This window comes from Nanorana parkeri, unplaced genomic scaffold, assembly GCF_000935625.1.
Source record: "Nanorana parkeri isolate BGI_ZX_2015 unplaced genomic scaffold, ASM93562v1 scaffold109, whole genome shotgun sequence".
Taxonomy (NCBI): Eukaryota; Metazoa; Chordata; class Amphibia; order Anura; family Dicroglossidae; genus Nanorana; species Nanorana parkeri.
In genome coordinates, this window is record NW_017306377.1 from 954,370 (window position 1) to 979,012 (window position 24,643).

Genomic DNA, 24,643 nt, shown 5'->3' on the forward strand with positions numbered 1-24,643 from the left:
ACACTCAAAGAAGGCCAGAAGAAAGGTTTACTTTCATGTGCAATTTCCTGTTTGTTGGCGTTGGGGACAGTACAGACATCACCAATTTTCTGCCCCTGTATGTTTGTTCTGTCACTGAGATCATTGAGTTTGCACAACCAATTAGTGGATATTGTTAGTAGCGTCTGAACACATCTTAAATCTGTTTTGTAAAATATTGTTTCATTTCTCAGAATCAATAGTGGGTTGGACAGCAATCTAGAGACAATCAATGGTATTGTGTAGAATCATTTACATGTGGATAGTCAGCTGCTATGTTGCTCTCTCTATATCTTTTAAGAGGCAAAAGGGCAATTTCTAAACACAGCTTCACTTCACAGAATGCTAATATGTAAGGCTGGTTCCATATCCAGCACCTTCACTCACCACCATCACCCACAATTACCTTATAGGGCTTGTAGTCTTGATTCCATAATCCCATGAACTCTGGCTTAGAAAGACTCTCACTTTCCTCTTTTAGTACATGAGCTATCTCCTGTGCTACACCAGGATACTCCTGAATTGAGAAGTTTTCTTCTTCATCAGATGACAAAGGAGATGGAGACCTCCACGTCTGCTGCAGGCAATAGAAAACCAGAACGTTACAATTCGCAACTATTAAAGTCAAATAAGTGTTTAACAGACAAGTGAAAAGTGTTCATCAGCAGTCAAAAAAACAGAGATACAAAAAGGGCAGAGCACAGGATGAGTAGAAGACTGGATAGGAAAAAAAAGGTAAATTACATGGAAAAGGGCTTTTTCAATCTTAAAAAGATCCCAATAATAATGACAGAAGAAAATGTTATCACAGTTACTTAGAACTTTTTCTTTGTAGCTCTAAGCCCTGTTAGTTTATTTTTATTTTTTTTATTTTTAATTAAAAGAGAACTGTGGGGTAACCTTTTTATCCCATAGTTCTCTTTAGGGTCACCGGAGGACATATACTAACCTCCTCCCGTGACCCAAAGTTCAGTATATAGCGGACCATTGCCTGCTATATACTGAGAGCGCTGCAGCCCAGACGGATCCCGACAATACTGTCTGGATCTGCGGGGAGCGGTGACCGACATTCACTGTTTACCACAGGGATATGATCGGAAAAGTGAGCAAGCGACGGTATGTATTCTCTCACTTCCCGATCAACAGAGTCGATATGTGACAGTTTCATTGTCACACGTCGGCTCTAACTATGAGGATGAGTGTAAATCACTCACCTCATAGTTCTCCTTTAAAAAACAGAGCAGAGTTTTTATGAAAACAGTGCACCAAACAGAAGCCTTATATGTCCTTTAAAAAAATATATCAAACATAATTTTGGTATGCAAATTAATCTTTCATTTTAAGTAGGGATGCACCGATACCGATACTAATATCGGTACCGATGCCGACTATTTGGGCAAGTACTCGTACTTGCCCAAATGCAGCGATGGCTAGCACGATACTTCCGTTATCAGGAAGCCGGGCAACGCGTCATTACACGCTGCCCGGCTTCCTGATTGGCCGGGAAGATGGCTCCATGCTCTCTTGTCACTTGTGACGAGAGAGTATGGAGCCGGCTTCCCCGGCCAATCAGGAAGCCGGGCAGCGTGTAATGATGTGGCGCCCGGCTTTCTGATTGGTCGGGAAGCTGGCTTCCTGCGCCCTCGTCACCTCATGACGAGGGAGCATGGAGCTGGCTTCCCTGTCAATCAGGAAGCCCGGCACCGCGTCATTACACAGCGCCTGGCTTCCTGATTGGCCAGAAAGCCGGCTCCATGATTTCTCGTCACCTAGTGATGAGAAGCATGGGGACGGCTTCCCTGCTAAGCGGGAAGCCTGGTGGCAAGTCTTTACACGCTGCCCGGCTTCCTGAATGGGACTACTTGTACTCGATACGGAAATACCGATATCGGTGCATCCCTAATTTTAAAGTTGGCTGATGCATACCAAGACTGCGAAATCTGGCCTTGGCATTTGGCATCAATGACCTCTGGTCATGAAAGTACTTTGAATATACATTTCAGGAGTTTCCTTCACTAAAGAGACTCAGAAGCTACTGAAAATAAGCTACTGAAAATATTAAATTGGCATAACAGCCAGAAAACTACCATTATTAGATGGAGGACATCACTTAAATCCTATGTATTTCTTTCCGTACAGGATTCCTTCAGCCCTCACTCATACTAAGCATTTTATAGAGCTTTTTCTGCTCAAAAAACCCCCCTAAAAAAAACCCCCCAAAAACCCCATTGATTTCTATGGCCATGTTCACATCTGAGCATTTTGTCACTTGTAGCAAAACGCCCGTTGTTAGAAGAAAACACATGAGCTTCTTTTTGGCAGATTCTGCGCTTTTTGGCCCCATAGACTTCAATGGAAACACTGAAAAGCGTTTTTGCACATTTTTATGTGCATTTGTCTATTCACATCAATGTGTCACGATCTGCTCGCAAAAACGAGCAACTTTATCTCCATGCTTAAAAAATTTGCAAAAAAAACGCACAAAACCGTGTTGATAATGCACATATTCGATGTAGCTTAGATGTGAATGAAGGGATTCAAGCTGAGATCCAGGCAAACAGCTGAATACAGATATGCAATGAATATCTGAGAGCTGCTTTAACAGCCAAAATATTTGTATTTCTTTGCACCCAATTCTGAATTTTACACAGCTCCGCCACATAGCACAGTCCTGATTGCCAGGGGAGGGTGCCGGATCTTTTTCTGCTGCAGTTTTATTTATTTACAGGTCTCTACCACTATGTCTACCCAGTGAATAGACCTTGAGAGTAGCAGAACACTAATGAGCTTACTCTACTCTCTACTGCTATCAACATGCTTCTTGCACTGCTGCTCCACTGACTGGCTGGTACTTACACTGCTTGTAATTAATAAAAAAACGTTTAAATGACAACATGGTAATAAATACAAAGCTTCATCAATTTGTGTCTGCCTGGAGTTCAGCTTTAATTGCAGACGGTGCTTGAAATGATTATTTATCTGCACATGGCTTTATCTGTCCTATAGTGAAGTGAGTGGAATAACAAGATTACACTGAAATTATACCGAAACTCGCTGAAATGCAAAATGAGAAGCAGTTTTCAGTCTATGTGTGCAGTGCTCAATTCAGTCTGTATCAGAACTAGCATCTATATGGCCTGCTGTTCAAAAATAATTAAACTGCACACTAAGTGGATATTATGAAGCCTCATTTCATGTCTGCCTTTATAGAGTCAAAAATTAAGTAAGCTTTAAAATAAAACTCAGTGGCTCATTGTGATTTCAAACAGAACAGATCGGGCTACTTTTGTGACCGCAAAATTACCTAAATCCATTTTTTTATAAAAAATGTAACTGTATCTAAACCCAAGAAAATAATATAGTGGAAAATTGTATACTTACCTATCGGTCATTTTCCTTTCCTAAAGCCAATACATGGCAGCATACTGATGGGTATAGCTCCGCCCCCGCCCAATCACAGGACTGGTTATACTATAGATTAAATGCGCCTCCCAAGGCAGCCATTCTCGTACTCGATGCGAAAGCCATGGGAGGGCCCAGTATGCTGCCATGTATTGGAATCAGGAAAGGAAAATGGCCGATAAGTAAGTATACAATTTTCCGCTTTCCTGACGCCAAACATGGCAGCATACTGATGGGATGCCAGCACGCCAAAAACCAGGGAGGGTAATGCTGAGATATTTGTTTATTTCATTTTGAGAGAACCCCAAGAGACCATATCCTGCACCCCAAACTCTGAGGATTCGGGGGGGAAGGCTTCTCTTATAAAGCAACCTGAACAAAGGGAACTTCGCAAAAGGAGAGGCTGAAAGGCTGGACGAAACTGGCAAGGTGAGGGTAAATATCAAACATATCCTTTAGAAATAGCATAACCAGCTTAAGCATTGAGGAAAAAAAGGAGAATGTCTGCCTTGGGAGGCGCATTTAATTTATAGTATAATCAGTCCTGTGATTGGGCTGGGGGCGGAGCTATACCCATCAGTATGCTGCCATGTTTGGTGTCAGAAAAATATATTGCAGCTTACCAGTCCCTAGATGTGATGGCTGCAGTCATTTTTATTTTATTATATTTACCTGGTGACCCTGCCAGAAACACACTTCTTGGTGAACGCAGTAGATGTAGGGATTGAAGCACCACACCAATTAAAAGAGTCCAGATACAACTTTATACCATTAGGGTCAGGGGGCATTCAAGTAGAGTAGCCAATATATCTTGAATATCTTGAGTCTTGAATTGTCTTTCTTTATTTTGTAAATCACTGCGCAAACTGCTGGCACTATATAAATCCTGCATAGTAATAATATTAGGTGGCATCTGAGGTGCAAACGCAATGCTAAACTTAGTCCCTGCTCCTCCCACTTCCATAGTCACTGTCTCCTGGAACATATTTTTGGGGAACTCATATTCAGTTTATGGAGCCCACCCCAGTTCATAGTGGATGCAAAGACTAGTAACAGTTCCACCCCAACTTCTTATACATATCTTTGTTATAGCAATGGCTAGTTGAATATGTTCTTTAAATTTTATTTAAAAGTAGCATCCCTGGTCATAAATGCAGATCAATGGCTATAAAGACCCTTTAGCTGGCTGTGCAATAAGGGGACACTTACTGTAACCACCAGCTCCTCATCAGGCTCTGTCAACATGGTTGACTGAATATACTGCAATGTTTTGGCTCGGAGTTTCATGCTTTCCTGACTCTTGCTCATTTCTGTAGAAGAGGTCTGTTTTTTCTGTTTCGCTTGGCTGGCTTCCTCTTGTAAAATCCGACTAATAATTTCTTGCTTTCTTAATTTTTGTGACTCTTCAAATTCCCTGTGTGTGAAAACATCATTAATGTACAAATTACTAGCTTTGCTTGAAGCATGACATATATTTATATATATATATATATAAATATATGGGGAAAAGCAAGTGGCAAATATGGAGTTCCTGTTTTCATGGTTTAGGTTCAATAAATATTTTCTCAGGTTGAAAATCTCTAGTTGAGTGCTCAACATCATAATGTTCCAACTCATTAATTCCTACTAAGAAGGGAATAGATCAACAGTAAAATATGAACTTATGAAATCTGCTAGAAAATGCCGGGGACGCCCACCAGATTGGTCATTTTCTACTGTGGGTTAAAAAATAAACCAGAATCACCTATACTGGAAAAGCAGCAAAGAATTTGGTTGGCTGCTATGGGTAAAATAGATAGTGCTATCAGGGAGAGAGCACCTGCATTTATGAAGGACACACCAAGCTTTGAATGGGCTTGTTAGACACTAACTGCCCATTCCCTTTTCTTTCCGTGATGAGGTTTTATTGAATTTGGGACTAGACTATTTAAAGGTGAACTCCAGCCTTACCTTCATTCTTGAACAGGCTCCTCTTCTGTACTGAAATCACTTACTCAGGTTTCACTGTGCACTGTGAGCTCCTTACAATGTGCATTAGAAGCTGCAGCAAGTCCAACACAGCTCGCCTAATTTCCTTGCTGGAGTACGTCCAACATCATCTAGCATCATCTTTCCTTTCTAACCCTTCCTTGGCCCAGCCCTTTCATTCATTGGATTTCTGTTCTTGGAGTCATGGAGGCTCAGCATTACATGTGGGAATTACATAGGCCAGTGTGCATGCATAAATATTCTACCTAGGGACACTTTCTCCTCCAGACTGAGGTTGCCTTCATTGGACTGTATATATGTGTTTAGGTTCCCAGCAAGGCATTTTGATCTTTGCATAATGCCTCCTAAAAGGCAGTCCACTGCTTGCATCAGGGCTGAGGGTTCTTGAGAGGAGCAGGGTACTGAGGCAGGGTGCTGTCATGGTCATAGGAAGCTATATACAGCACCCTGCTGCCTTCTTGCACCAGTCATGACGTGCCTGCATTGCACAGAGAAGCTGAGAGACCCAATGATTACATCACTGGACCGCAAATAATACATGCAATGAAAATTGAAAATTGTATTTAAAAATGTATTTACCATGTTGATGAGGAGGGAAATGAGGAATCAGGAAAGGCAAAATATAAGCAGATTAAACTCCATGCTGTTTAATTGTAAATGTGAAAGCACAGCAAGGGGATAATATGAAAGCTTTTAGATATGAAAGGATCGTTTGTCATTCAGCTCCTCAATGTAAATCGCACGAAGGTCCTCCTTGTCTCCTCCTCTTCCCACCTAAAGCCAGTTAACCTCCGTAGCCCATTTCACACTGACTTCCAACTAAATGTGCAAAAATCACCCCTCTCCACCAACAGTGGTTCTGGGCTCCGCTGGCTCTGGTCCTGGTGTGCATTCCACAATTTCAACATCATTAATATTGACCGCTTCTGCCTAAGCAGCCAATCAGTAGCACTTCCTCTACAGAAATACATGCACACCTGGTGTGCATTCCACAATTTCAACATCATTAATATTGACCGCTTCTGCCTAAGCAGCCAATCAGTAGCACTTCCTCTACAGAAATCCAGGGCTACACCATAGTATGGTGGCTCAAGCAGAGCTGAAGGGAGCCCAGAACCTCTGTTGGGTAAGTATAAAAGAAGATGATTTCTGCATATTAAGTTACAGATAAATGGAAGGCGGGAAATAGGCTAAGTTTGTAATAATTAAAAAACATTAAAAAAAAATAAAAAGAGATGGCCATCCCTAAGTGCCTCCTATGAAACATACTGCACTACAGAAGATGTTTTACCTACACACTGAAATCCCTTGCAGTGTTGCTCCTGCCTGAGTTCTCCCCTGCTGGACTACAGACCATCTATGGTATATATATCTTTAAAATAAGGGGGCACTCTGAAGTCCAGAAGGTGAAAGCTCAGACAGGGCTGCCAACACCGCTGGAATTTGGAGGTATCACTGTCAGCTTACTACAGGAAGCTAGGAGTTCACTGGATTTCTGGCAGTTCAACAGATATTTTCTTGCAGCCTTTTTAAAGAGACAAAGCATGAGTAAATTTGCATGTAGTACAGAGATGTACTGCATGTGTTCTCTTTTGCCCAGCCATACACTTTAAACAACAGCAATCACACCTATCCCAGAAAAGTAAACCTGCACCAGCATAACAATTTAAGAGAAGTAATTCAAATTCTTACAAATGTTAATTCCTGACTAGATCTCTTTAACAGCAAAGTGCAGTGAATCGTAAAACAATAACATAAAACTATTGAAATAGATTACAATTGATACAGAGCAGTAAGGAGCCCAGCACAATGACCCCAGTTGCAAATTTTACATTCCCGATCATTACTTTATTGCATGGTTTATGCATCTGTAAAGCTAATACAGTGTTGGCAATGCATTATGAATTTATGTTGTAACAATACCTAGCGACAAATACATGCCACATGCCAGACTGCCTGAACCTGAGAGATAAAAAAAGGCCCTCGACAATAAAGTTAGTTCAGGCTGCCAAAAGAGAGAAAAATACAACATTTATAATGGACTGCATCTAGCACTGAAATCCGCTCACGTTTGTGAATGGGAAAGTTTAAATACCATCTCCATTACTGAAATATGTAGACAGCTTATTCATCACTAGGTGGTTATCTGGTGAATACAAAGCAATGAGTTTAAAAAAAAAAAAAAAAAAGACTAAGTATAGTGAACCTGATTTATGGTCCATTACTTTAGCAGTGCTGGTCAATAAAGCCAAAGGGAAAGTACTGTAGGTGGGAGGAGACAAGTGCCTCCATTATGGGCACATATAGGACTAAAATACAGAATACAGGACAATAAGTTCTTCCCGCTGCTGTCCAGCGGTGTTCACCTATCAGATCTCCACAACTCCAAAATTCAAACAAAGGCAATACAAATCTAGTTTGTACTACTCTGTTTGAAGTCACTCATTTAATTCTAACATATGCAGAAATTCCAACAGAGAAATAAGGGAGGCAAAACATGCTTCTGCAGCAGTACCTGGCCGTGGAATATGTGAGTGGACAGCAGCACGTAGTAGCATTAAGCTTTATTTGCACATAATAACATCATTATTGGTATGTTGTTCTAGTAAAACTTCACACTACTTGTTACAGATCCCTTGGTGTGCTGGCATCTATCTTTGTTGTGTCAGAAGGGCCACTGCTGCTGGTTGATATAATCTTGGATCTCAACCATTGGATCCATCCATTAATGACTTCCTTTGTTACAGTAATATGGGATTCTGAAGCTAGAAAAATTCACTCACTAGTCAAGGAGAGTTTACATAAAATGGCATCTGTGGGCAGCACAGTGGCATAGTGGTTAGCTTCTGCCTTGCAGCACTGGGGATCCCTGGTTCAAATCCCAGCCAGGTCACTATCTGCAAGGAGTTTGCATGCTCTCCCTGTGCTGGTGTGGGTTTCCTCCGGGTACTCCGGTTTCCTCCCACACTCCAAAGACATGCTAGTAGGTTAATTGGCTCCTCTCTAAGTTGGCCCTGTATGTATGTGAGATAGAGACCTTAGATTGTAAGCTCCTTGAGGGTAGCGATTGATTTGAATATGTAACTATGTAAAGTGCTGTGTCAATTGCCAGGTTGCCAGGATGTAAATTGTCGGCGCTATATAAATACCTGTAATAAATAAAATAAATAAATATGTGCTCTCAGAAAGGAGGGGATGTCCGTGATGCCCTCGTCTTACTGTAAAGTAAATGTATGCTGTGGAAATATGGAGGCTATTATTGCTGGCTTTTCTTTCCAAAAATGCTAGTTGCCAGGCTCACCTACTAATTTATTGGCTTCAACTCTTTCCAAGTCACTGACTTGGAACAAATATACAGATTAAGAGTTTAGACCTCACTCTGAGGGCTAACGTACAGTTGTTCTAGTTGAGTGGTTCCGTGTAATGAAACCACAGACAGCCAGATAACTACTTATTTTCTAGAGATCAGCAATGGCAGCCTCTATATTTCTCACAGTACAGCAGGGACGTTCGGTCAGGGGAGGCAGGTGAGGCAGCGCCTCACCTAGTATTATGGAGGAAAAAGCTGTCAGCTTAAAGTCTGAAGCTGACAGCTTTTTCTCCATTCAGAGCGGCTTCTAACAGGTTACACAGCAGGGAAAGCCTCCCCGCTGTGTAACCTGTCATGGACGGATCGCTGCCTGTTAATTACAGACGGCACTGCATCGAGATTTTAGGTCACATCTAGTTAGGTTACACAAACAGTGGGAAGCCCGCTGCTTGTGTAACCTAACATAGTGAGGCCAGAGCTGTCACAGCACGGAAGGCACTGCACATCATTGCAGTACAGGTGTAGTTGAAGCAACCCATCCACCAACAGCATACAACTATTATATTTCAGAGAAAGGTACTCAGTAAGATCTTGTGCATATGGGTTTCACTTTGTATAAGAACAGTGTATACAGCAAGATTCTACTAAGCATTTGCACAGCTTTTGGCAGGCTTTCAGCAGCTCAGGTGAAGCATATTGAAAACTTTTCAGTTCCAGTTTAGGAATATTAAACAGAGTTTAATGGGAGTGCTAACTGTCACTTTAAACAAATTGCTATCAAGCTTCAATTAGCTTTCCACAAGCTTTAGAACCCAGTGACCCATTTCAGGTTAATGGTCTCCTTCAGTCACCAGGCTTCATTCCCTGTATTCCCTTTTACACAACATTGTGCATATAAGTGATCAGAATACCCTATTAACCTGCCAGCACACACCTCTATTTGCTTTGCAAGGACAACACCTAACCATCTGGTGCTTTATGTGGTAGCGTTGCCACGCTGACAAGCATTTTCCCTGTAGACTACAGTAGTCAGTATAATAGACAGGAAGCCGTGCCTCCTGTCCTGCCTGTAGTTGTTGGTTGACAGCAGCTCCTGTACTGCTGTCAGTACAGTTGAGCCTCATTATTAGTCTCTGTCCTTACTGCTCAGAGATATCAGTCATGTGACCGTTAATAAAGAAAAACAATGGTATTTATATGCATTTTGTAGGTCATTCACAAAGTACAGATGTTTGAAGAGGGTGTTTATGTGCTTATTGATGAATGGCAGGCCCATGGTTTACAAATGTGTTAAGGAAGGCTGCTAGCAGCTTGTTTAAAGTGAAAATCAGCGCTCCCATTAAGATCTGAGTTTAATATTCCAGAACTGGATTTGAATGTTACTTTAAAAGCTTTAACAAAGCTTGCCACGAGATCTGCAAATCCTTTGTAAAAGCTTGCTGTACACACTGCTCTTATACAAACTGAAGCCCGTGTGTAGGAGGCTTAAGGGCGAGGTACAGATGAAAACCCTTCTCCTTCAAGACTGTCAAAAGGTACAAAAGAGATTTGGAAAATCTAAGGCCTCATTCACAAGGATGTATGCTCCTGGAAGGAAACTTCCAGGGGTATGTATCTGTACCTATACAGATGTACAAGTTCAGATCACAACAGCTGTACTCCAGACGCAGCTTGCTGCACAGACGCTGTATGGCTCTGCATATCCGTGTGAATGAGGGATATAGGTAACGCTGAAAGCCCCTTTAGGGGATGCTGACATGTAAACACATTTATAGGTGTTTTTTTAACTTATTCATATGCAAGCAGACACACTTACTTCTTCTTTCTCTCAAACTCCTGAAGTCGCTTCTGTTGGATAACATACTTTGTAACATCTCCACCTTTAGCGAGCACCTCCTCCTTTTCTAGCATCTCTTGCTTTTTTGCTATGGCTGCCTGTGCTTTGTTCTGAGACTCAATGACACGCAGGTTTTCCTGTACAAGATTAAGTACAATACAATTTTAATACAAGCAATATACAGTTTCTGACCTCCACAAACAGTTGCTGTATCTATGGATGGCAATGACATGAGGGAGTTTTCTGTTTATGTGCACAATTGCATGATCAAACCCTCATCATTCCATTATTATGCTGTTACATTGCTTTTATACTGGGTCCTATAACAGCAAAGATGTCCCTCTGGGTGCATAGCTGCTGCGGTTATTATTAAATCATTTCATTGTATTCTGGTTACATAGTTACATAGTTTTTGAGGTTGAATAAAGACACATGTCCATCAAGTCCAACCTAGTGTGTGTGTGTGTGTGTGTGTGTGTGTGTGTGTGTGTGTGTGTGTGTGTAAAGATCCCTGAGTCATCACGTTATTAGGAGTACTTGTACATTGTACTCCTGTATATTACCATTTCTCAGGAAATCGTCCAAAAGCTTCTTGAACGATTCCACGCTATTAGCTGAAATCACTGCTTGTGGCAACGAGTTCCAGACCCTAACCGCTCGAACTGAGAAGAACCCCCTTCGCCCCTGGTGATTTATGAAAGTAGGAATAAAGTAAAACAGAAAAGAAGTAGATATCCAATCCCTTGTAACCAGGGAGGCTTCACTGTTCATGATCTAGGAAAATAAAACAAGAAATCCAAATAGTGTCTAAGAGCAACAACTCCACTATTTCTGCATCTGCTACTTGGATGTGGCAAGGACAGGAAGTTTGCGTAAACTAATTTAGGGGATCATGCATGTTATAATCTAGGTGAACAATTTCATTGTTCCTAGTTCAGCCTGCCTGATTAGATATATATTGTGTACTGTAGTTGGGCCCTGAAACTACATAGAATTCATGAATCTAAAGGCATTTGCACAGAGATTTTACAATAAGATTGTTAGGCGTATATGGACTCTGTAGGGAGTACATGTAGAAGAATACACTCTTCAGTAAAAGCCCTTAATCCACCCTGAAGACAGCACTTGTTTCCTCTCCTGCTGCTTGTGCCACTCCATTGAGAAGAAATCTTGAAGGTTCTCCACAGAGCTCATTGGCTCCTCTTGCCGACCTCCATGTACCACTGGCTCCAGTCATGACATAGAGATTGGTGGGAGGTACCACTGAGCACAGAGGGGGGGGGGCAAGAGATCAACACTCCCAGAATTGGCAACTCCTGAAGAACCTTCAGGGGATGGTTCAGTAAAGCAGCGTGAGCATTGGGAGAAGGAATAATTTATTTACAGGAAGAGCTTTTATTTGCAATTTCAGTTTAGCACCAGGAGTTGCTTTACTTAATAAAGAGATAAGAAAATCCTGCCAACACAGAACACAGAGAACATGCAATTATATCATAAGTACATCAGCAATACACCACACTCCCCTAGACATGAAAAAAACTAGCCCCAGCTGCTATCTGAAGGAGATGTGATTTTTGCTCCCCACTACAGTACCCGGTTTGTAGATATATTCTTCTTCAGGGACAGGACAGCCTGCATCCTTTTCTCCATGTCCTCTCTGCTTTTCTTCTCTTTTTCAGATTCTTCCTCACGAACTCTGTTGGTACCAATAAATATCAGTTTAAATACCTTAACATGAAAATGGAACGTACGTTTTAAAGGAGAACTATGGGGTTAGGGTTAGCTGGCTCTGCGGCTATCCACTTCTATAACCTACTACAGTTATATTTGTCCTAGGTTATAGAAGCCGATGAGCCGATAGCTGTGCCTGCGCGACCACATGATTTTCTCTACAACCACAGTTGCCACTGCACCTGCGTGGCTATCAGCTTCTATAACCTAGGACAATTATACGTTTTTACTGGGTTATAGAATCCGATGAGCCGCTAGCCGCGCAGGTGCAGTGTCAATAGTTAGACAGTTCGACAAGGAGATGTACATCTCCATCTGGCAGTCACCGTATACGAGGTGCCCAGTCGGAGAGCTCGACAAGTCGGAGCTTTTGATAGAACACCGGCAATACGCAGCACTTTACACACCTGCCTTCAAGGAGCTTCCATTCTAAAGTCCCTGTTGGAGCCGATAAAATTGACATCTATGATACAGCTTTATTGTAAAGGTGTGCCCTGCCTCCTGAAAGATCAATCATCCTGGAACTTTGTGATGAGGCCAATAAATAACACAAAGCTTTTGGAGAAGGGACACTGATGGAAGTCCCTATCTCACATGCATACATACACTCACATACTAGTGCCAGTTTTGACAGGAGCCAGTTCTCCTATCAGCGTGTCTTTGGAGTGTGGGAGGAAACAGGGGTGCACAGAGGAAACCCATGCAAGAACAGGGAGAAAATGCAAACTCCATGCAGATAGTGCAGGGGTGTGGAATTCCTATCGCCTGACGCCCGGGACATGCAGTCTCGGGCGCCGGGCGAGTAGTTTTTTTGTACACTTAGCCCCGCTCCGGACAAGCAGGGCTAAGTGTACAGTGTGGAGCCGCCGCTCATTTTCAAGTGATCTGATCACTTGTATGAAACGTGAAGCGGCGATTCTGTCTACACCGCCTCCCTGTGGTTTTCGGGGTCCCCGCTCCTCTGGCGGACCCGAGACCACGAAACATGAGCTCTCCATAGAGCACGCAGAGCAGACGAAAAACGTCCGTTTTTCGTCTGCTCTGTGTTATCACTGAGACCGTGGCGCTGTGATCACAGCGCCATCTGTCTCCGCTGTCAGGAACTACACAGAACATATGTTCTGTGTTGGAGGGCAGGTTCCATAAAGAGAACCTGTCACCTCCAAACTATCACTTAGAGGATTGTAAATCCCTATGTGATAGGAATAAAATTAGGTGGGGGGGAAAAAAAAGTAATAAAAATAAAAAAAAAGTTATGAAAAATGTAAAAAATGAAAACCAACTCCGCTGCCCCCGCCATCTGCATGCAAATAAACGCACGCATAGGACATTGTGTGTGTGCGTTGAGTGCTGCCGCCATTTCACTGTGCCATATTGTGGTAGCGAGGCAGCAGAACTCTCCCACACCCACAATGTGCATTAAAGGGCAAGTTCACTTTCCCAGGTAATATGGGAAAATGGAATTACCCGATCAAATCTGGCCCCTATCTCTCCCAAAACCCCCCACCCCCCGGCTATACTTACCTTTCGGCAAACAGTCCTTACCCTCCGCCGGTACAGGTGTACTGTCCTTACCCCGTACTGTCCAGCGCAGTCCTGCCCTATGCATTTTGAATTTCGCTCGCAAATTGCAAGCACTCATTGGTCAGCGTGGTCTGGGGACCACGCTGACCAATGAGAAGCTCTATTTAGCACAGACCAATACAGTTTTGATTAGGGATGCACAGATACAGAGTAAAGTACGGGAAACCGACTTCCCAGCCATTCACAATCAAGCCGGCCAAACAACATGGAGTCGACTTCCCTGGCAGGTCAGGAAGCCGGGTAGCATCTCATTACCCGCTGCCCGGCTTCCCGATTGCCCGGGAAGCCTGCTCCATGCAAACGGAAGCACCAATACTCGAGTACCGAAAGCAAAATATCGGTACTCGTACTCTATACCCAAAAAACGGTATTGGTGCATCCCTAGTTTTAATTAAAACTATTTTTTTTTTGTATTGGGACAAGTAGATTGTTATGAAGGACAAGTAGATTTGGCCCCCGCTTTAGCCCTTGGAGAAGTAGTTTTTAAAAAAATTTCCACACCCCTGTAGTGTCCTAGAGGAACATCGGACCCCAGTGCTGCAAGGCAGAAGGGCTAACAACAAAGCCACTGTACTGCCGTCTGCTCATGCTCAACAGTTTGTGCATGCAATGAAAATGAGCACACCTGATCCACTTTATGCCCTGGAAAATATTGTGCAATGCTTTGTTGTGCTTGGCTGTCTAGTCAGATGGGCAGCCTGTCAAACGAGTGTGTGAAAAAAGATACTGTTAAGGATATAACGATTCATATTGGAGTAATCATCAGCATTATGTTAGTGGCCTATGTATCCTAAGGTCACCAATTTCAGCTAAAAAAATTTACATAAGGGGAGGAGTCTTTCTACTCAAACAAAATTGTTCTCTTCCACAGGCATACATGGTGGGTCAGGGCCATGCCTAAGGGGAGCCTGTCCCACTTCCACTGAAGACTGGATATGTACATTATGTCACATGTGATTAAAGATGTTTCGAGAATCTGATAGCCTCCAAATAGTCAGACTTACATACATGAGAAGCCAAAAGGCAAAAAAGATGCACAGCAACAACGAGCAAATGATTTTAGAAATAGTGACAACTTTAAAACCTTGTCATTGTTTCCTTCAGAAACTGAACGGCTTTTTCATGATTCTTCTGCGCGTCTGCAACCACTTTACGATACTGTTGCTCCCGTTCTTTCAGCTTGTTCATTTCCTGCCTGAAATGATCAGGAAACATCAGAAATAAATTCACCACTTTATATCCAATAAAAAGGAAGTTTTATGTTTAAACCATCCAAGATGCTAAGCTGTGAGCATAGAATTGTCCATTTGAACTTGTGTTATCTGAACACTGCACACTTAAGTAGGGTATATACTAGGGATGCAGCGATACCAATACTAGTATCTGTATCGGTACTCATACTCGCTTACTGATTGGTCAGGAAGCTAGGCAGCCTCGGCAAGTGGAGCCGATGTTCTTTCGCTAGAACACCGGCTTCACAGGCAATCAGGAAGTCGGGCGATGGATCCACTGCCTGACTTCCTGATAATCGGGGCACACGGCACCGGTACTCGGTATCGGCGAGTACTGAAAAAAAAATATCGGTACTCGATACCAAAAAAAACGGTATCGGTGCATCTCTAGTGTATACTGAACAAATTGATAATCAATTTCAATCCCAGTAAGGAAAAAAGTCAAAGGAGCATGTTAGAAATGTTTTCTCAATCAAACGTAATTCTAACAGTGAATGTGGTTTTCGTTTCAGGAAACTCCATTCATTCCAAAATTGAACGTTAAACCAAAAAAATTATCAAACCAAAATTTTAACAACATTTGTCAAGTCTCTGATGGCATTATCAGATGTTCCATCGAGATTTTTCGTACAAAAATTTGAACATACAAACGTTCAACCTCCTTTACTCACGTTCCACCCCACTGTTCACAGTGCCTTAAATATAAGACCGTCAGAGCTGCTTTTAAGTAAGCAGCCATAAAGTTTATCTGTCGCACGCTCCTGCTTCTTGTCTCTTGTTTTATTTAAGAAGCTAGTGCAGGTATTCCCACTGTGACAATGATTTGAAGTTAATGCTGTGAGCATGAGATAATGGAAGTTTAATCCATAAAAAGGGTAAAAAGCAAATACACAAATCACATTTTCAAATACATGTAGCTGTTGAAACATTAAAAAATTATCTGAAGCAAAAAATAAATATGTGTTGTGAAACGCATATGCACTATATACAGTAACTGTTTGCGGACTTTCTTGTGCATCATCTTTAGAAGAGGCTTCCTTCTGGGACGACAGCCATGCAGACCAATTTGATGCAGTGTGCGGCATATGGTCTGAGCACTGACAGGCTGACCCCCCACCCCTTCAACCTGCTGGCAGCACTCATACGTCTATTTCCCAAAGACAACCTCTGGATATGATGCTGAGCACATGCACTCAACTTCTTTGGTCGACCATGGCTAGGCCTGTTCTGAGTGGAACCTGTCCTGTTAAACCGCTGTATGGTCTTGGCCACCGTGCTGCAGCTCAGTTTCAGGGTCTTGGCAATCTTCTTATAGCCTAGGCCATCAGATCCTTAGAGAGTTCTTTGCCATGAGGTGCCATGTTGAACTTCCAGTGACCAGTATGAGAGAGTGACAGTGATAACACCAAATTTAACACACCTGCTCCCCATTCACACCTGAGACCTTGTAACACTAATGAGTCACATGACATCGGGGAGGGAAAATGGCAAATTGGGCCCAATTTGGACATTTTCACTTAGGGGTGTACTCACTTTTATCGCCAGCAGTATTGACATTAATGGCTGTGTATTGAGTTATTTTGAGGGGACAGCAAATGTACACTGATATACAAGCTGTACACTCACTACTTTACATTGTAGCAAAGTGTCATTTCTTCTGTGTCGTCACATGAAATTATATAATAAAATATTTTACAAAAATGTGAGGGGTGTACTCACTTATGTGAGCTACTGTATATATATGCACAGTATATATATATACAGTGCGAATTAAGTGCCTGGTGTTGTTCTGCTGTGGCGTGCTCTCTGTTAACTTACTGTTTTTCTGCCTGCTTCCTGCGCTTAGTCTGAGTCAGTGACATTTTCTCCCTGTGCGCCCTCTGGTCTGCCAAGTCCTTGTTCTGTCTATCCAGGTCTTCTTCATCCTGTGCAAGCCTCTCACGGATATCCTCAAATTTCCTCTGTTCCACATCAACGTGCCAGAGGTCATACCTGTCCAACAAGGACATTTAATTACACGGAAAGAAGCTGAATTAAACACCATTTTTCTTTTTCACATACTGCATAGTAGAAGTTTTGTTTAAAAGTTTATGTTTAGGCAAAATAAAAACAAAATGCAGCACATCTCTGCAATACATGCATATGTCCCTATGTTTTCGTCTGTTTAGAAATACATAAAAATAGGATCCTAACAAAAGCCCAGTGAGCTACTATCGCCCTGTAGTGAGCTGACAACGCTGCCTCTGCTGTATTACAATCCCAAGCAGTGTTATCAAACCTATTCGGGTTCTCCTTTGCTCGACTACAGTCCGCTCTACTTTTCTTCATCTCTATAACATAAGGAGGAGGTGTTTTGTAGTCCAGTAGACTTTCTGACAAAGGATACTGTGCAGTTCACTGGGGGTTAGCTAAGAAACTGTGCAAAGCAATCAGTGACCAATTTTAATGGATCCTCTTTAATAATACATGAATCACTTAAGAGTCTGCAGCAATTAACAAGAACCCGCAATATGCCACCATGAGAGCTCAAGTGGAAATCCTGATCCAATTTGGTTTAAAAACTCAAGAAACATAGCATGTTGCAATTAAAGGAAAGCGGTCAACCATTTAAAATTTTTAGAAGTATAAGCTCTACCCCAGAGCTGCCTGCTAGAGATTTACTCCCATTTCCTATTGAGTCTCCTGGGCAGGAAATCTACCCTATAGGACACAGACAGCAATAAATATGCTGTGTGTTTGGGCTATGCCTACAAGTTGGGGTCCATTTATGAATCTTCTGCCCAGCCATACGCTGGGTGAATGCCATTTGCACAACATCCCTGCCAAATAGAAAATATATTTGCTCCTCAGCTCTGTCTAGTGGCAGGAATACCATACAAATGGCATTCACCAAGCATTTGGCTAAGCGGAAGATTTATAAATAGATCCCTTTAAGTGTATAATGAGGGATATAAGACATTTGTCTGTATTACATTGCAGCATTTCCTATGAAGTCTACTGTAATAAGCTATGGTGGACAGGGGAACTTACTCATTATCTTTCAGCACAGTGACAATCTTTGACTGCACATCTTGCTCGTTGTTCAGCTCAGTGTCCAGTCTCTTGTAAAGTGCCCGCAGACGGAACACAGCAGCTCTGCGATATAAAACCATAATTAAGTTAAAATAGTGACCATAGTTCAAAAAACACCAAATCTATATAATTTGTTCCTGTAGGCACACAGATCCATCACATCACAAGCCATCTAGAAACACAGGAACTATTAGGGCCTGTGCTGATGCTCTTTAGGCTTGTGTCATTGGCATCAGTTTGAGACACTTCTGAGATCATTCAGAATGTATTTACTGCTGCATTTGACCTCTTTCTGACCTGCATTTGATCTGTTTTAAGGAGAACCAGTCACGCATTGGGAATTTATAATAATTGCAATCATCACTCTTAAATGTTTTACATTATACCTCTTAATGATTGCTTATTTTGTATTTTTTACTTGTGTCAAGTTTAGCAGCAGGCCATAAGGTCAGCATATTTGGTGCATGAGCTCAATGCTGATAAAAGCCACTCAAAGTAATGTCATATAAGCAGGGTGCTGTCAGGATTACATGAAATCAAACTAAAGTCTTAGATAATTGCCAGTTTTACCCTTCATCAGCAATTCAGAGTGTGTGGCCTGATGCTCAGGCAGAAGGAGGGTCAGCTGTTCACCTTTCTGATTCCGGTTTATTACATTGCCGGATAAAGGGACCCTACATAGTCCCAAAACGTTGCTTTTTTCCTGTGATTTCACGATAGACAAATGTCAGTAAAGGCCTTTTGATGATGAAGATTTTGGTGTGCTGGTGACTTACTCTCTATGTTATTTCCAGCAGCACCACCCGCTTGTCACTACAGCACCCACCGAGACAACAGGGGATATACCGGGTAAGTGTGCGATGGGATTTCTGCATGTATTCACCTTTCAGATTGGACATGGACAGAATGCTAGTGAATAACACCACACACTTATGCCTGAGAGGTAAGGCTGCAGTATTATAACTTAAAGGAGATCTAAGCCCTAACTGAGGGTCATGTAATTTGCTAAAACATACAGGGTTATTCACAAAAGAGTGCAGTTTGGAGAAGACAGGAGAAGTGAACAATCTAGGACAACATAGCTGATTCGGAAACATTCTCCAATTCAGCGCACTTTCCAGTTCAGCTATGTTGTCCTAGATTGTTCACTTCTCCTGCCTTCTCCAAACTCTTCACCTTTTTGTGAATAACCCCAACAGTCTATCATAAACAATTGCTATTTTTTATTAGAATGTTCATACTGTTTTTAGGTTTTTTCATCCTTTTTACTGGCAGCTCAGGGCTGCTGATCTCTCTCAGCCTCTTTCAGGCATTTTCTGTCTATATGTGCTCGCTCCAGCATCATCTAGAAATGTATTACTCTGGACTGGCTTCCCGATAGCCATGACAGCAGACCATGCCTGTTCAATCTGTGTCAGCATGGCCACTTGTACTTTTCACCAGTGGTCCATGTGACAAGGTGACAACATAAGAGCACTTCTGTGAAACAGAAGAAAGTACCTGAACAAGGATGTACTGTATATACTATGATGGGATCGCCTAGTTCTATTTTAATGAAAGCTGCATACTGATTGAAAACAACTTTTGAAATTCCATTAACACGCTAATGATTATATGTGATTTTAATGATTGGTGTTAGATCTGCTTTATGCATAGAGATTCAGATTCTTACAAGTGCCCATTCCTGACTGGTACTCTCTTTTTTAAGGCATTACCTTTTCAAAAAACAGAGGGGGGGAATCTATCAACACTGAAGCAAACAAGACAAAATATGGAGCATTTGCCCATTCAGTTTGTTCAGTTAAGCTTTCAAAATGAAAGATAGAAGTTGATTGGTGGCCATGCACAGCTGCTCCAGATTCTGTCTGCTCCAGATTCTGATAAATTCCCTTCAGAATGTTTAGAAATAGTGGTGTTTTGCTGCATATATACAATGTAATATATCAAACTGTCTGCCTGCGTACTGTACAGTTATATATATATATTGCTAGCTCTGACTAAACCCATAATGGAATAAGGAAAGACAGAAAAGAAAAACAGTATCCTGATTTTACAATGACTGATAAATAACTGCCCTTTCACTACTGAGTTTTATAACTCCATATCTGTATGCAACAAACACTGCCAGAAATGTACAGCAACTGTGTGCTGTGTTCCTCAAGCAGTATATAGAACAAAGCAGCATCTTACCTCCAGAGTCCTCAATTCCAACAAGATAAAGCAGATGCTGAGACTAAATATGTGTTATAGCCCAGGACCTCAGGGAGATCTTACATCACCTGTAGCATCTGTTTGTTACTGAGGAGCCATGACTACAACACATGTTCAGCACAGTTTTTCTTCTGAATTCACTAGCCATAGGCAGACATAGTTCATACGCATATTTGAGATCTTCCTTCTTTACAAACTACCGCTGAGCACTACATGCTGCCATCTTCCCGAGTTCTGCAACAGTACAAACAGACACCTTGTCCTATTAAAACAATCAACTTATTGGTTGGTGTTGGCTGCTATATGTCCCCTATGCTATCTGATAATCAGTAGGAATGGTTAAAGATGTCACCTCTCTTGCAGAGAATTGGTACTGAGTCATCAGCCTTTGATGCTACCTTTTGATAACAGACATCCATATACAAACAGCACAAAAGCTTTACATTACAGCAGGCTGGAGACCTGTGCTGGAAGGCTCTGGTGTTTTTGCCCATCAAAGAGGTATAGGAGATGGATGGAATAGTTACTGCATGCAAACACTGCTTGAGCTGTGCCAGTAAACTGATTTAAGGCTTAAACACATACCTAAATATAAAAAAAGGAAATACTGCTACTGCACCCTTTTTTTAATACTTCATACAGCTTTATTGATGCTTGTATACAGACAAGCCAAAGCACGTAGCTCTTACTCCTCCAATGAGTTTTCATCCAAAGTCAAGGAGAAACCTCTATAACTAAGTCCCTTTTGGAGCCTTGGAGGAGTAGGAGCAGGGTCTGGTGGAGAAGTATGTGCTTTGGCTTGCTGCACATGTATTAAAGTGGCAATTAAGCTTGTTGGAATACTGAAAAATACATATAGCAGAGGTGTGGCTTTCTTCATTTGATTTCAGTACACCGAAGAAGAATGGGCCAAACCGAGTATAGGTTTTGGTTCTGTATCATTGCTCTCCTTCTCAAGCCCTAGGTGGCCGCATCCATTATTTGAAAGGTATGGTACATTTTGACACTCAAGTAACCTAATGACAAAAATGGCTTGTATGCTACTCTAGCCTGTTTACACAATCTGTTCTCCACTCTTAGGGCCAAACTAAGTATCTTATTACATGTTATTAGCCTGTTGTTCTGTCTGAATCTCCATTTCCACACTAGATTTCTGTTGCTCCAAAGACTCCATTCTCTCTTGGCATGCTCTGAGCTCTTCCCTAAAAAAAAAAATATAATATATTGAAGATTGATTTACCACATTCATTCTAATGAGTGCTAATATACAGGTGAAACTCGAATAATTAGAATATCGTGCAAAAGTAATTGCAGTAAGTGCTGCAAAAGGGGCCCAAACCAAGTACTGAGTACATATGCATGCTTGTACTTTTCAGAGGTCCAATTTTGTTCTATGTACAATCCTTGTTTTATTGATTGCATGTAATAATCTACTTTTTTGAGGTTGTGGATTTGGGGTTCTTGGGGTTTTCATGAGCTGTAAGCCATAATCATCACAATTATGACAAATCCCGGCTTAAATTATCTTGCTTTGCGTGTAATGAGTCTATCTCATATATTAGTTTCACCTTTTAAGTTGCATTAGTGAAATAAATGAACTTTGCACGATATTCTAATTATTCGAGTTTCAGCTGTAATCATGCATAATATTGTAATCTTGCCACAAGTAATTTTAGAGTACATGTCATTCTTACGTGAAATGAATGTTGCCTGATCTAATTTTGGCCACAATAGTTGGCAATCTTGGGTTCATAAGCACTAGAAGACTGGCTGAATAATCTCAAGAAGAAAGATTGATCAGACAGGTTAAAAAAACTTTGTCCAGTGGCTACAATTTCCCATGACATACACAAGAACCAGAGGCTCCATCTGCTCTCCTTCCTGCATGTATGCTTGGTTGATCTACTATCTGCTCTCCTTCCTCCTTGCATGCTTTGTTGATCTAATGCATGTCAGTGCCTGAGACTATTATAAAAGATCTCTGCCGACATCCATGCCTGCAGTTCCAACTGTTCTCTGAAGACTAAAGCCACGTTACAATATTCAAGTTAGGTAGTTAGAAACTTGCTAGTAGTAGTCACAATTAACTGGTCTTACTTTTTAGTTTTGAGTTTCCCTACTCATCTAAGTAGCTTCCTCAGTTCAGATTAAACTCTTTCAAAGAAAACTAACAGCACCACCTAAACACATGCCCTTAGCACAGGGGTGGGGAACTCCAGCCCTCAAGCTGTTGTTGAACTACAAGACCCATGAGGCATTGCCAGACTGACAGTTAAAGGCATGCCTCCCAGAGGCAGAGGTATACTGGGATTTGTAATTAAAGCCCAACTGGAGGGCCAGAGTTGCCCACCCCTGCCTTAGAACCTACAAATTCTTCGACTAAAGCCTTACATTGGTCCCAGATGAAACTTTGATATACTACAAAAAAATCTTTTTTTTTTTAAATTCAAATAAGTACTTTGGTTACATGTGTCCATCATTATAATTAGCCTCAGTGCTATATGGTTCTCTACCTAAACTGTTGAAGTGAAAATGTAACAAGAATCAATTAAAAAAAGTCACTGAAGTGCAGATAATTTATTTTAATTTTAGCAGTTGCAGAGACGCTGCCTACAGAAGCACATGATGTATATTTACTGCTGCAAGACTAGGTCTCTTGATAGTGTAGTTTGTAAAAAAAACATACCTGATTTTCTGAAGCATTAATTCCTTATCCTGTTGGAAACTATCCAGCTGGTTCAGTTTTTTACGAAGTTGGAACATCTGAACCTTATCGAGATAGCTGAAATCTTTAACTATCTCATATTGATCTGTGTGCTGTTCACTGGACCTGAAAGAAAGGAAAATTCACACCCTAAAACAGTCATTTTTCAGAAATGCAATGTCAGTTTAATTCCTCACATGAAAACAGCATTCATTTTAATGCTCCTACAGTATATTCCAAGCCCCATACGTAATACTGCTGCTATAGGACCTGCTGACATTCTTTTCTAAAATTCACATTTGTTTCACAATTAATGTAAAACAATTAATTTCAGATGAGCATGTCTATATCATAGTGTTCCAGTGTAGTGCATTTCAAAAAAGATTTCTATATGTTGTATTTTTTGTTTGCTTCAACCTGCCTCTGTTACCAAAAATATAAAATTATACCCATATAAAAAAGAATGTTTATAATTACCTCTCCTGCGAATCTTTGTTCTCTTTTAAAAAACGAAGCTGTCGCTGCCAGCAGATATTTTACGATCCAACTCCATTGGATACCTGGGCCCCAGCTTCATGTTGTGGTTCCATCCGCCAGCTCCTATGTTACTACTGTGTCCTGTAGTGACATTGGTGCTAGCAGATGATAAACAATCAAAGAATGCTTACAGACTATGCGACTGCAACTAAGCAGGAAGGGACAGGGCATTACAAATTGAAAGTTTACAGCATCTTGGATCAACACTCATTTTCTTACATCAGAGGGAATATGTTTCATTTCTCAGAGGATCCAAAATGTTTTTTGTAGGGAAATGAGTTATTCCTTCTGATAGTGGAAGCTATGAGCTGCATGTGGATGCAAAATGGTATGTCCTGACCATATAGAACCACATAAGGGCGAACTAAACAATGATATGGACCCTGACTGCAGCAGTCTGGGAATATTTGGACTCCCATCTGGATGACGCACTGGTGTCAGAGTTCGAATCGAACATCGACAGTTCGAGCGCTCGCCGAACTTTATGGGATGTTCGCGGTTTGTTCGACCGCAGACATTCCATAATACAAAATGCCCACTGAAGCTCTGATTTGTTAAAGTCTTGGACCTGACCACATGTCAGGTGCAAGACTTTGCCCGATCAGGGCTCAGCGGAGGAGGGGCCTGAAGGAGAAAGTTTCTAGAGAAGGTTCTCTATCAGGTCCCCCCATGCTGATTGACAGCAGGCGGGTGCAATAGCCAGCTTGCTATTGGCTATTGCATTTTACAATATCCAATAGCAGGCTGGGTATGGCTCAAAGCCTGCAGATGAAGAGGGAGCGGGGCAGAGGAGAAGCGGCCGGACCGGGGGAGTGGAGGAGCCGACGGACCGGAGGAAGAGGAGTGGGCGAACCGGGAGAAGAGGAGCGGACAGACCCGGGAAGAGGAGCGGACATACCGGCAGAAGAGGAGGTGCGGACGGACCGGAAGAAGACAAGGTGCTGCGGCCGGACGGGGGAACAGAGGTGCCGACGGACCAGGGGAAGACAGCAGCAGAGGTACGGGGGGCAGCGGAG

At 41.8% G+C, this 24,643-nt stretch overlaps 1 protein-coding gene across 1 annotated transcript in view; it reads right to left on the bottom strand.

The window, feature by feature from the left end:
- The window catches only part of CFAP74 (cilia and flagella associated protein 74), a 116,366-nt gene that overhangs the window by 88,468 nt on the left and 3,255 nt on the right, over nucleotides 1-24,643 (bottom strand). The window contains exons 3-12 of the mRNA XM_018553093.1: nucleotides 23,073-23,216; nucleotides 21,490-21,588; nucleotides 18,134-18,238; nucleotides 16,922-17,095; nucleotides 14,956-15,066; nucleotides 12,150-12,252; nucleotides 10,536-10,693; nucleotides 4,639-4,834; nucleotides 4,093-4,101; nucleotides 425-595 (exon numbers count right to left, since the gene is read on the bottom strand). Of these exons, the coding sequence (XP_018408595.1) occupies nucleotides 425-595; nucleotides 4,093-4,101; nucleotides 4,639-4,834; nucleotides 10,536-10,693; nucleotides 12,150-12,252; nucleotides 14,956-15,066; nucleotides 16,922-17,095; nucleotides 18,134-18,238; nucleotides 21,490-21,588; nucleotides 23,073-23,216 (1,270 nt within the window). The remainder of the gene's footprint in view (nucleotides 1-424; nucleotides 596-4,092; nucleotides 4,102-4,638; nucleotides 4,835-10,535; nucleotides 10,694-12,149; nucleotides 12,253-14,955; nucleotides 15,067-16,921; nucleotides 17,096-18,133; nucleotides 18,239-21,489; nucleotides 21,589-23,072; nucleotides 23,217-24,643) is intronic.